The 13,873-nt window shown below is 47.1% G+C and overlaps 1 protein-coding gene across 3 annotated transcripts in view; it reads right to left on the bottom strand.

The window, feature by feature from the left end:
- Positions 1–7,539: 7,539 nt before the first annotated feature.
- The window catches only part of LOC146869581 (C->U-editing enzyme APOBEC-2-like), a 30,079-nt gene continuing 23,745 nt past the window's right edge, over positions 7,540–13,873 (bottom strand). The window contains exons 2-3 of one of the 3 annotated variants that reach the window (XM_085606526.1): positions 13,018–13,596; positions 7,540–7,901 (exon numbers count right to left, since the gene is read on the bottom strand). In XM_085606526.1, the coding sequence (XP_085462652.1) occupies positions 13,059–13,596 (538 nt within the window). In that variant the 3' untranslated portion in view covers positions 7,540–7,901; positions 13,018–13,058. The remainder of the gene's footprint in view (positions 7,902–13,017; positions 13,597–13,873) is intronic. The other 2 variants (XM_085606510.1, XR_014961800.1) reach the window with 2 other exon arrangements.

The raw sequence follows: 13,873 nt of genomic DNA, 5'->3' as shown, positions 1-13,873 counted from the left end.
CTGTGATTTGCCTCTGGCTATTAGCCCTTACCAGCAGCCCGCGTTTGGACCCTATGTGCTCTGTGGAATACCAAAGGCGGTCAAATGTGATGCCTATTATTTTGAACCAGCAGCTTTTCAAAAAAGCAATCATATCATATTTTTCTGATCATTCATGGATGCCTGAAAAGTGCAGATTCGCTTTTCGATTTCTGCCCTCCAGCTCGGTGAGTTTTGCTTGTATGTTCCAGTGATCCTGCTCCCAGTTGACTGCTGTAGGAAGGTAATATCTGTTTTTATGTTTACCCCCATTTTTTGCCTGGTGCTAAGCTGTCATTGACTAGTCTGAATGAGATCCTGCTAATCAGGACCACAGTCGATCTGCTTTCTCCCTTAAAGTGTTATGTTCAGTACTTGGGTACATCCCAGATTGGATACTGGGGTACCCTTATCAGTCCCTAGTATACGGTACTAAGGTACCCAGGGCATAGGTACCCCAGAGCTTCCCCCTGGGCTGAATCATGCATTATGCCACGCATGGGAGACCATTCAAAATAGAACTACAGGCCTGCCATTGCAGCCTTTATAAGCTGGTGCTAGCACCACTTACTAAAGATTTGGTTTCCTATATCTAGGGTCACTGCACTTAAAACCTATAAGTCACCCCGTTAGCAGGTCTTTGCAATCCTGAAGGCAGGGTGCTTGGTTCTAAGTGTGAGGGTGCCCCTGCATGAGTAGGACACCCCTAGAGCCTACGGAGCCCATTCTCCCAGGCTGTAAGTGAAGCAACCATATACTATAAAGGGGGCATTGCGTAATTACGCGATGACAATCTCGAAATCGGCTGCAGCAAATCCTATAATGTTTGGTATCAAACATGTTGGAATCATACCCCCCACACCATAAACGGTGTGGGAGGTATGATTCCAAGCACTGGAAGAGCCTTCCGTTTGGCTCTCGGTGTTCCCTGTGCTAGCCTTCTAGCTCCGGACAGCACAACCTGATTGCTACCGACCAGAGACACGATTCTGCCCTCCTGCTGCTGAGCCAAGCTCGAGCAGCAGAAGGCAGAACAATAGGCATCCTGTCACAGGGAGGTGTGACCACCTCCCAGACAGGATTTAGTGTATTGTGGCCAGGTGGGTGCGCTTGCCAGCGCAAATCAGTCTGTATAAGGGGCACATCTGGTGTCCCCATGCATAGTCAAGTTCAAACCAGGCCTGGGAGCCATCGGCTCCGCTCTGGCACAAAACTGGACAAAGGACATGGGAGTAACCTCCCCCCTGTCCAGACCTTCCCCTGGGAGGGTCCCCTAAATCGTCCCAACCCTTTCCTTAGGGTACTTAAAGGCTTACCTGGGTGTAAGTCCCTAGATACGTCGTGGGATAAGATTTAATTCAGATACCACTTCTTCTTCTACCATCTGGGCACTCTGGACTTCGCTAGACTTCGTTTGGGCTCGGCTTCGTCCCCATTCCAGTCTGCTGTATCGTCTGCCTGTGCACCATACAGGAACCTTCCAAGGCCTGTGGACATCCAAGACACCTGAAGGAATCTCCCTTGAAGTGAAGGAGTCACTTCCCTGCATTCGCATGCACCGCAACTAAGCTGACCGGTCTGCTGATCCTGAGCTTCTACAGACGCCGAAAGGTTCTGCAACACAAGTGGTGGTTCTCCACAGCTCTCGAGGCCTGCCCAGCCCTCTCATCAAGTTTGAGGCCAGTATCCCTCGTGGGAGCTGCAGGAACCGAACCCCTGTGCACCGCATCAACTTGCAGCTGCAAAGGTTTGTTGACTTCCTTCCACCAGGATCTTCGGGCTCCAAGTAGTTCCAATCTCAAGCATCTCCAGTGACCAAAGTCTTTGTCCACCTCGCATTGTTTACACCGTGACCTGCATCTTTTGGTGAGCTCCTCAAGGTCCTCTTGCGACTCCAGGTCCTCCGGCCTGTGGGTCCTGTTGAGGGTCATCTTTGCTTCTTTTGGGCTCCCCTGATTGCTCAGGCCTGTCCTGACTCCCCTGCTTCCGGTGAGTCCCCTGGACCTTGCTGGTCCCGACATTGTACCTTCTTCGACTTCTGCATTGGTTGTATTTGCCAAGGCTTGTTGGTGCTTCCGCCAGACCGACCCCTCAGCACTCGACATCCGACATGGGACAGCTTGTGCATGGCTCCAGGTCTGCCTCAGCATCGCCTGGTCCTCACAGCTGCAGAGTCAAGGTCCTCGTCAACCCTCCTGCAACTCCCGACATCGGTGAGCGTACGTCTTCCAGATCTCCTGGTCACTCCTGAGTGACATAGACTCTGTCCCCTCTGCTTACAGGTACCTCTCAACTAGAATCCACCTTCGGATTCCACCGGAAACTTTCTCCTTCACCAGCTGCCCTTTCCTGAAGTCTTTCATTGGGTTCGACAGCGGTTTCCGAACCACTTGACACCTATGCTCCTGGCTTCCCTGGTGTAGGTAATGTGGGTATTAGGTAATCCACAGATGGGGTGGCTCTCCAACCTTCTGTCTTCCACAGGGTTTCTTCAGGGTTCACTGGGAAGGGTCCTTAATCTTTAAAATTCCAACCGCGACTCACATGTTGATTTGTACGGAGCACGCGGTCGTGTTCCCACACTGAACACGCTCTCCGTGGGGTTCCTAGTCACTCACTTTGGGTGGTTCCTTGGGTCTCCAGCACTTCTATGTCCTCTCGACTTTATCTTGATGTGAGTCGTGGTTCTTATACCACTTTCTTAGTATAAGGTTTGGTCCATCCCTGGGGCCCACTGTGTATTTTGTGCTATTTACTGTACTTCTATGCAAAGTATTGTGTGTATTGTGTTTATCTCCAGGTAGGAGATATCTAAACGTGTTAGAGAGTATTATATAATAAATACATATTTTTATAAATACCCTTTGTGGTTCTTTTTCATTTAATATATATTAAAAGATTGTATTCTGGTAAAACAAGCTACTTTACACTCCTTCTAGATTAAGCCTGAAGGCTGCTTTCCACAGCTACCACTTAGAGAGCTTTCTCAGGTTGTTTCAGACCTCTTATCATCATAAGGGGTGTCTGGACTGGTGACGGGTGCAACCTAACATTGCTGGACATCATATACCAGGCCAGCTTCTTACAACTGCTATGGCGATCATTTGTTCCACTTTCACAAACCTATCTTATGTTGTCAGTAGACAGAAGTTAAAGGTAGCTATATCTGTCCCCAAACAAATGCACTTTCAGGTGACATCTTCAATGTGTTTAGCTGTCTGCATTTTTAAAAATAAATTTCTCTTTACTGATTTGCAGATTTTCAAACCATAATTGAAAGTAAATAAAGGCCTAGCATCATCCATCATGCAATATATACTGATCACAACCTTAAATCTAATTTAGCTTCAACAAAGAAAAATTGAATTTTTCTCCAGGGTACAACATCTGCATTAGCCCCTACAAACACTTCTCCAAGCCGTGTCTGACTCCATGTATGCTACTTCAAAAGACGTTAACATGATTGTACCAGGTTCCCCAAATCCACAAAGTGCCTCTGGCTAATTTATATCTAAGCATTTGGTATCTCCTGCACTCCTCATCTTCCACAGTCTATTAGAGTATAATAGAGCTTTTGTAAGAACTTAAATTGAATGAGTCTTAGCTGGGCCAGGATTACCAACCATCTGGCAGCCATCTTAGCTTCTACCCACGACTCTTTGTCGAGTGCCCCCAGGTCTGATTCCCAGTTTTCTTTTAATTTCACCATAAGATCAGAGACATTTACTACCAGAGTTTATACAGATGGGAGATGCCCTTCCCCCATTACTCCCATAGTGAGCTTTGCTTCCAGTGGGTTAACTTTACGGACTGGATCTAGGTGGCTTTTGTATGATTCCAACACGTCTGGCAATTGCAATTGAGGAAAAACTTGGATTTTTAGAGCTCACATTTCAGTCAGGTGTTCAAAGGATAGCATGTGCTTGTGAACACAGACATATCCTAGCTTCGAAAGCCCCATCCTGCCCGAGTACTTAAATCCCTTTAGTCAAGATGCTTCTTTAAGACAGGATCTGTGCCATAACAACTTTTCTCTGATTAACTTCTTGAACCAGCCCATCCATTGTAACTCAATGTACCAACTTTCTGCAGGTTTCGGTCTTATAGGGGGCTTATTCGCTGTGATGTTGCTCCCATACAGTAATGATCATGGGGTAGGTCTATCAAACAAGGCTTCCTCAGGCCATATTGCCAGATCATCATAGTCCCAAAAATCCATTTGTTAATTGGAAGCATCTGGGCTGTCCAGTAATACAGTTTTTTGTCAAAGGTCCCATTTTCCTCATCAAATAGAACTTGGGTATACTTCTTGTGAGCTACACTCAGGAGGGCCCCATCCACATAAAACTATTTATACTGGCATGTAATTTGGAGAACCACTCCAACGAGAGATGAAATGATAATTTCCCAGCGTATAAAGCAACTCTGTTAGAGCCACCGTTTTAAATAAAGCCCCCTTACCCAGCATGCTTAATGGCTATGTATTCCAACGCCCCACATGGGCCTTAACTTTCTGTGTGAGGGGTGCAATATTCAATTTCCATCATAAAATGAGAGAGAGATTTGCCATGTGAAAATCTGGGAGAGGGGTTATGCCTGGTGCTAAAACTGAAGGTCTTCAGCAAGAGAAGAACAATTGCCTCTTTGTTGGCTTTATAAAATTGTATAGGTAAACCATCTAATCTAAGCCTGGGCGAAATTAAAAGTATTCTGGAGTAGTTGCATAATTCTGGTAATTTTACATAACAAAATTTACTCAAAAATACAAAGATTACATCACTAAGCCACATCAGGTAATTTTTTAACGCAACAACAGCATTGCAGTTACATTTTGTACCCAAGCAAACCATTGAGGTCAGCTGGGGCCAGAGAGAAGGATTGTTCCTCCACTGTCCCTTTGCATTCAGCAGCACCACCAACCCCGCCACCAGCAGCGGTCTTCAGATTCCTGTGGCAAACTCTTAACGAGTCCACTGCAGTGCTTCCTACCCACCGCGGGTGCTGGACCTCATATCCAAAGGCCCACAGGGCAGGCGATGTCCTCGGCCACACCTGCACTCTTCCGGCAAGCCGTGCCTGGCCAATGGTGCCTTCAATCTAGGGGTAGGAAGGGGGATGGCCAAGTCGCACTGCGGACCCATCACAGTGGGCTTCCAAACCTCTCCCCCACAGTACCAGACCCCGTTCACCTCTCCACTCCACCTCGCATGGGCTTTCTCCACCAGCCCACTCTCTGCATTCATGGTCGCGTCCTCCTTGGCCTCGTATGTCGGACATCGTCCATCTCAAGCGATATCCCTTGAAAACAACCCAGGCCGGGATCCACATGTACTGTAGGCTAAAGATAACTTGCAGGTTCAGGGAAACATGATTATTGTAGGATAATTCTACAGCTGGCACGGAGCAGTCTCAAAGCAAGGTCTCCATCTAGGGCTGCTTACCCACAACCCTCATCACAGAGGTCTTGAGTGCTGTGAGCTCTTTCAAGATAGAGCCTAGGGCAAAGTCTAGCGTCATAGCATCTGGAGCTTTTGCTGATTTATTCAGCCTGCCTGTTACTGCTTCTGTAAACACTAATTGGCTCGTAGGATTTGACATGAGTGGGATTCTTGAAATGGGTGTATTTTCCTAAGATAATGGTAGTTTATGTACTATGGCCACAGGCTGAATAGAGCAATGTTACCACCATGCGTTCAGCTCTGATTTAGCCTGCTTCAGGAGTCTGTACTTCCTACTGAACATTGAAACTGACTTTCTTCAAGTGACCTGTTCAGTGTGTAGTGCAAAAAGAACAATTGATGGACAGAATGCAGAACAATGTCATACATTCACCCCAGTACAGAGATCTTGGCCTAAATCAATCATGTTTTTGCTCACCATGCCATTCCAGTTTGGACCCAGCCATATGCAAATCAGTCTTGACCCTGCGCCCAATGGGAACAGTCCAGCCCGAACTGCTAGGCCAGTTCCTCCCTGGACTGGAAACAAGCATCCTAGGACCGGTTTCGGGCTTTCAGCCCTCATCAGCCAGGATAGCTTGACTCCAGTGGCATGGAGAGCACGGGACTCACGTCTGAGCATACCCGTCCCGCTCGGGGTGACCAATGCAAAAAGAACAATTGATGGACAGAATGCAGAACAATGTCACACATTCACCCCAGTACAGAGATCTGGGCCTAAATCCATCATTTTTTTTGCTCACCATGCCATTCCAGATTGGACCCAGCCATATGCAAATCAGTCTTGACCCTGCGCCCAATGGGAACAGTCCAGCCCGAACTGCTAGGCCAGTTCCTCCCTGGACTGGAAACGAGCATCCTAGGACCGGTTTCGGGCTTTCAGCCCTCATCAGCCAGGATAGCTTGACTCCAGTGGCATGGAGAGCACGGGACTCACGTCTGAGCATATTTGTTATGAAGTTTCCTAATTTCCTCATTTACTGCAGTCTCCTCAGTAGGAAATACTTTCAGTTTTTTACTTTGGTTCCATCAAGAAGGCATTCAGATGTGTCACGCATTTGCCATAAATTCTGAATGTTAGCACTCTAGTTGCTCATTAGATCACTGTAGTAAAACTACTGCTCACCACGGAAGTCTGCTGCTGGTATTCAAAGTGCATGTTTCAGTCTGCATGTCAGAATTTTTTTATGAAATAGAAGAGGATTTGAGAAGTCAAAATGTGCCCTAATTTTTCTTTCTGCAGCACTAATCATAATTTCTATGGCAAAATGAACCCCCTCATTTTGTTCCTTTGTAAATTAAATGTTTTAAGTGTTACCACTTTATTTCAATCAAGATGGCTTCAGGTGTGCCATACTTTTGTCATAAGTAAGACTGTTAGCGCTCTAGTTGTTCATTAGAACACTTTGGGACATTCTGTCATTGGGCTATACTTGGGCTACATCTGGGTGATATTTGGGCTACACTTGGGCTCTTTTGTCTCTGGTGGCCATTTTGGGAGACCTATTTGTTATGAAGTTTCCTAATTTCCTCATTTACTACAGTCTCCTCAGTAGGAAATACTTTCCGTTTTTTACTTTGATTCCATCAAGAAGGCATTCAGATGTGTCACACATTTGCCATAAATTCAGAATGTTAGCCCTCTAGTTGCTTATTAGATCACTGTAGTAAAGCTACTGCTCACCAGGGAAGTCTGCTGCTGGTATTGAAAGTGCATGTTTCAGTCTGCATGTCAGAATTTTTTAATGAAATAGAAGAGGATTTGAGAAGTCACTCAAAATGGGCCCTAATTTTTCTTTCTGCAGCACTAATCATACTTTCTATGGCAAAATGAACCCCCTCATTGTGTTCCTTTTGAAATTAAATGTTTTAAGAGTTACCACTTTATTCCAATCAAGATGGCTTCAGGTGTGCAATACGTTTGTCATAAGTAGGACTGTTAGCGCGCTAGTTGTTCTTTAGAACACTCTGGGAAGCTGTAGTAGAACATAAAGGAATCAAAAATTAGCTAGCATTCGCGCCAAGAATTTTCAATTCTATTAAGGACACGGAGGCAAGGATTATGCTATCTCCTTCTTTACTGTATCAACTCACAGCAGCCAATAAACATACAATTAGTGAAACAACTATATTGTCCATGTTGCTTAGCATCAGCCACGCCTCCTTAGCCCTCCATAAGAGCCCTGGTCACTGTCCCAGCCTCCTCTTTCTTTGCTCGAACTGTGTAAAGTCCACAAATCCACAACTTTCACAACATCTTCCAACCTGGAAGTTTAACGGGAACCCAACGTCCTCCGAACAGTCTTCAACGTGAAGATATCCGCATCCAGACTTTCCGGCTGATCTGGAAAATTAACCGGAACACCAATTCCTCCCAAAAAGCTTCAACGTGAAGACATCTTCATTCAGACTTCTTGTCTGCACCTAGGAAAATCAAACAAGAACAACCCGTAAACTCCGTTTACATCAAAAATGTCATATAATCTTCAACGGGTGGGTAAACATGACAATCACATTGTACATAGCCGGGTGGGATAATCCTCGCCTCCGTGTCCTTAATAGAATTGAAAATTCTTGGCGCGAATGCTAGCTAATTTTTGATTCTATTACAGGACCGGAGGCTTCGGATTATGCTAGTTTAACGCTTATTAAATACCACAGATGTTATGTCTCCCACCGGCTTGTAATAAAACTGTTTGAATGTTGACTCTGAAGACCAATCAGCACAACGCATAATGTCCTGAATACTAGAACCTAGCATAAATGACTTCGAAGCCATTGCACCTCGCACAGAATGTGCACCAAACATTTGAATATCAACACCTGCTTCCTTCATAATATAGCGCAGCCATCTGGCTATAGTTGCAGCAGACACCGGTTTAAAAGGTTTTTGTATTGCAAGCAAGAGTTGCGTAGAACCCTCAGCCCTCAAAGATCGGGTACATTCCTCATAGGTCTTCAAGCATTGGACCACACATAGTTTTTCATTACTAGGAAAAGCATTATACTCAATGTGTCTAGAAAGTGTTTTAGTACGTCCCGTAATAGTGAAAGAAACTCCTTCCGGAGTAAATACTCTACCTGTAATGTCCAATGCCCGTACATCCGATGAGCGTCTACAAGCCGATAAGCATAGTAACATCGCAAATTTAGCGAAGAGCTGTTTCCTTAATAACTGACTATTCACCGGCCAACTGTTGAATAGAGAAATGACTAACGACACATCCCATAAGCCCGAATATTTGGGCTTGGGAGGATTTGCTATCCGAATACCTTTAAGAAGTTTGCAGACCATAGGGTGCATGCCCACCGGTTTCCCATCCACCGGAGCGTACCCTGCCGAAATGGCCGATCTGAAATTATTTACAGAATGATAAGCTAAACCACTTGCTGCTTTTTCCGAAAGAAAATTCACAATATGGGATAATCCTGTCCCCACGGGATCCAGATTCCGTTCCACGCACCAACCCATCCAGCTTGTCCAGGCTGATGAATATCGCTTCCTGGTGGAAGGAGCCCACGCCTGCCTGATGAAGCCTGAAGCTGTCTCCGAAAATCCCGGCATTTCCCACTGTTGCCGGAAATTCTCCATGCCATCAGCGACAACCTCTCCGATGTGATCAGAGGATGTCGCTCCCCGTGAGGTCCCAGGAGGAGAGACTCCGACCAAGGGAGCCTCCTGGGAAGATCGCAGCTCATTTCTAACAGTATCGGGAACCACGGTTGCGATCTCCACCGTGGCGTCACTAATATCACCTCCGCTTGCTGTCTGAGAATATGAGAGGTTACTCTCGGAATGAGGAGGAATGGCGGGAAAGCATAATTCACCGCTCCCGACCAATCCTGGAGGAACGCATCCGTGGCTTTCGCCACTGGATCCGGTCTCCAGCTGAAGAAGTTGGAAATCTGTCGATTCAACCTGGAAGCAAACCGGTCCGTTTGAAACGGCCCCCAAACGTTCTGCAGCCAGCAAAACATGCTCGTCATCAATTTCCAGTCGCTGTAATCCCTGAGATGTCTGGAATTCCAGTCCGCTATGAGGTTGGACTGCCCTGGAATATACTCCGCTATTACCGTTATCTGATGACTCAGGCAATAGTGCCAAAAGTCCTTGGCAATCTCCACTAACAGGGGTGATCTCGTTCCCCCCAGCCTGTTTATGTACCTCACTGCTGACACGTTGTCCATCCTCAGCAGGATGCAACAAGCTGTCTGTCTGGGTGACAGTGTCCTAATTGCAAAGGAGCCCGCTAGGAGCTCCAGACAATTTATGTGCAAATCTAACTCCTGGGGAGACCATCTTCCGCCTGTGGAAATGTCTCCACAACGCACTCCCCAGCCCCAACGACTGGCGTCGGACTCGATGACTACTTCCGGCAGGGAGCCGAAGATGGCCCTGCCGCTCCACGCTTCTACGTGTCCCAGCCACCATTGCATCTCGTCCCAAACCTCCTGAGAGAGCGGGACCAGGTCTGAATAGGCCTGACCCTTCTGAAGGTGCTGAATTTTCAGTCTCTGCAATGCCCTGTAATGCAGTGGTCCCGGAAAAATTGCTTGTATGGATGATGCTAACAAGCCCACTATTCTGGCTATGATCCTGAGAGATACCATCTGCCTGCCTAACATAGCTACTATCTCCTTTTTGAGATCCTTGAGTTTCGTTTTTGGAAGGTGCAATTGCGCCTTCTTGGAGTCTATCACAAACCCCAGGAATTCGGTGTTGGTCGATGGTAGTAGAGCAGACTTGGTTTGATTGATCACAAACCCTAGGCTCTGCAAAAGAGACATTGTCATTTGTAGGTGCTGCAAGACTAGAGCCGGGCTTTGAGCCATGATTAAGATATCGTCCAGATAAATGATCATGCAAATGAGCGACCACTGGCTTCATCACCTTGGTGAAGCACCAGGGAGCCGAGGAAAGCCCGAAAGGAAGGGCCAAATACTCGAACCACCAACCTTTCCACTGAAATTGTAGGAAACGACGGTGCAGAGGAAAAATAGGGATGGACAGGTATGCATCTTTGCGATCCAGCCTGACCAGCCAATCTCCCGGTTTCAACAGATCCGCCAAAAGGTGTATCCCTTCCATCTTGAAGTGCTTGTACACTAGAAAATGGTTGAATTCCCTCAAATTCAAGACCAGTCTGTATCCACCTCCCTTCTTCTGGACCAGAAAAACATTGCTGCAAAAGCCGTGAGGCTTGTGATTGCATAAAGCTATTGCGTGCTTTTGCAGCAAGGCCTCTATTTCTTCGTCTATAAAGTTGCATTCGTGTTGGGAAAAATGGAGAGGCCTGGGCCATGCGTCCTGACAGGGAGGTTCGTAAAATTCCAGATGGAATCCCTGAACCGTCTGAAGCACCCACGCATCCTGAGTAAGGGTGCGCCAATTGTGTAGAAAAAACTGAGTGCGACCCCCCAATGGCAGAAGAGACAAGTCTGCTACACTCACCTGTGGAACTTTGTGCGTGGAATCCTGCTTTGTTTCCGCCACTTTGGAATCTGCGCTTGTTGAAGCGGCGGTGGGTGGGATAGAAGGTACCCCCTCTGGTAGAGTTCCATTCACCTCTTCCGTGTCCGAAATCACCTCTGGGGGGACCTTGGTTGGAGAAACGGCCTGACGAGCGTCCCCTACCTCGTCCCGCCCTATTGAAAAGGCCCTGGGTAAATACCCTCTTTATCCCTGATTGCGCCTTGTCCAGCGATGTGAAGGTCCCTACGTACTTTGACACGTCCTTCACGAATCGGTCCCCAAACAAATTGCCCTCTGCAAGGGGTCCTGGTTCAGCAGCGGCCAAATCAGTAAGATTAGTGTCCATGCGCATGAGCAGGGACTTGCGCCTTTCCGTCGATATGGCACAGTTGGCATTACCCAGCAGGCAGATTGCCCTCTGTGTCCATCCGGCTAAGATATCCGGATCCACTGGAGTCGCCGACTCCTTGGCCACCAAAGCCATTTCCAGAATCTTTGCGAGGGGACCCACGACGTCATGTAGCTTATCTTGACACCCTCTCCAGGCTCGGTCTATCCCTTTCTTGGGGTCTCTTGCGAATTTTTTCAAAAACGTAAGCAAACTTACGTCTATCTCTGGCGTTTCCGCGACCTTATCCGGAAGATCCAGCCGAGGACATTCCAACCGAAGTCGATTCCTGACCTCCTTGTCAAACTCTTTGCGAATATTCTCATGCAGATATTCGATCACCTCTGGTGCTGGAGCCCAGTCCGTAGAACTTGGGTGCACTATCTCGCTAGGGTTGAACGTGAAAGGAGTAGTTGACGCCGTCTCTGAAGATGTCGGAACCACCTTCTTAGCCCTCTTTCTAGGGGGGGACTCCTCGTCCGTGGTACTACTGTCGGTATCAGTATTAGTGGTATCAGTGTCCTCATAGACTTTTTGCTTGCTCTTGGCTTTTCCGCCAGCAGAGTACGCGTGGTTGCCACCCGCGGGTGGAGGAAGAGTGTCCAGGGTCGTGGCATGTGGCCTTGAGAAAGCTGCCTGTGTGAAAGCTGGATGGTTTCTCTGCCGTTGTGTGCGCCCTCAAGCTTTCGGGTGATTTGTTTGATACTTTACTCACGGCTGCCCTGCCGTGGAGGGCAGCACCATCCGAGGACTCACGAAGCAGGCTGTTAGCAGGAACTGATCTTGCTTGCTTATACAGCACGGCAGAGATGGCGAAATTCCTTGCGTGCTATTTTGGAGCCCACTCAGGGCAGAATATGTGCTTTTAACTTCTGTTGACTGAACAGGATTTACTTAAAGGAAATATTCGTTCTTTAACGGGACTCAATATCCCAGCATGCAGTAATCTCAACTCGCAATGAGCGGGGCCCACTCAGGGTAGTATAAAACGAGGATCATGCAGAGAACTACCTGTCAGAGCAGCAGTTGCAGTGACCTCAGACGAAGGGGCGCAAGCCTTGAAACGCGTAAGGTCGAAGGAAGATTTTTTCCGGAACAGCATAGCAAGTTGCTTGAGAAAGCTGCCTGTGTGAAAACCGGATGGTTTCTCTGCCGTTGTGTGCGCCCTCAAGCTTTCGGGTGATTTGTTTGATATATATATATATATATATATATATATATATATATATATATATATATATATATATATATATATATTTATCCCTTAGAGTTCACTTCCAGAGACCCCACTACATCATAGGGTAACAAACTTTTGTCAAGTGAGGAAGCCGAGATTGAGCTCACGATTTCTGGTTTCATTTTGTGGAATTCATCCAGTAGATGGGTATCTCTTTCCCTCCTGTTTCACATCAAAGGTTAATGAATGTGTTTAATACTTAATGCAAGAAGCTAGAGCGTGGGTGGCAGGTGGCAAGCAGCTGCCATGTGATAGGTCAGTGTATTTTAGGCTCAAACTGTCAAAAGGACCTCGAGCTAAGCCAAGCATCTAGCTCGAGCTTTTAATGGCTTGCTCACGTTTTCTGCTTGCTAATGAATTACATCTCTATGTACCTCCTTCTCATTATCTTACTGTGTCTTAGTTTGAAAGAGAGAATCTCTTGGAAAATAGTCAAACTAACCTGGGAGGAAATGCAGCTCTATCCTGGACCTCTGGCAGTGTTCACTGCAGGATCTCGGCCAACTTCTCTTCATAATAAAGAAAGTTCTCCTGTAGGTCTTCCCATGGCACGAAGGGTCCGTCCTGGCCTTCCTCCTGCTCGACAAAATTTTTCCAGACAAATTCGAAATCCTGTGGGCCCATGATCTTCATCTTGCAGCCTGCAGTCTTCAGCTTGCGCAGGCTGTCCTGGATCTCTGGCTCCTCCCACATGAAAAGCCGCCCCACCAGGAGCATCAGCCGCAGGTTCTTGTTCTTCTTCAGCACCCCGGCGATGAGCTCTGAGCAGGCCACGCACGGGCTGGAGGACATGTACCAGGTCACCTGATATTTAACGCCAGCCTTGCACTCTGGCAGGACAGTGTTGAAAAAGGCCTCTTCGGCGTGGGCAGAGATGTGCTCATCTTCCAGATACCCACGGAGGACCCCAGTCTCCTTGCCTTGGAGGTCCATCACAAAGCACAGGAAAGTTTTATTCCTGCCTGAGCTGTATTCCACATTCCGAAACTGAAATTTGAAGAAGAAGGCTGGAAGTCGGCTCCTAAAAAAAATAGGAAGAGAGAGAGCGTGAATATGATGGTGCAAGTTGAGCACTCCTGGTGGTGAACTTAGAAGCTGCTCCACCTGTCCCCCTCGCAACAAAAAAGGCATTATGGGCGTTATCTTAGCTCCCTTAATGTGTAGCAGTGGGACAAAATATTGGTGATTAAAGTGAAGTTAGGGGTTGGGAACATGCTGTCCAGACTACGGGATTCCATGCTGAAGGGTTATTCTAGATAAACAAAGGCAGAGAGTTGGTAACCCCAAGTAGAAGATTG

This window comes from Triturus cristatus, chromosome 1_1, assembly GCF_964204655.1.
Source record: "Triturus cristatus chromosome 1_1, aTriCri1.1, whole genome shotgun sequence".
In the NCBI taxonomy this organism is placed as follows: domain Eukaryota; kingdom Metazoa; phylum Chordata; class Amphibia; order Caudata; family Salamandridae; genus Triturus; species Triturus cristatus.
The sequence above is the reverse complement of the archived record's forward strand: the minus strand, read 5'-3'. Positions and strand labels throughout refer to the sequence as shown.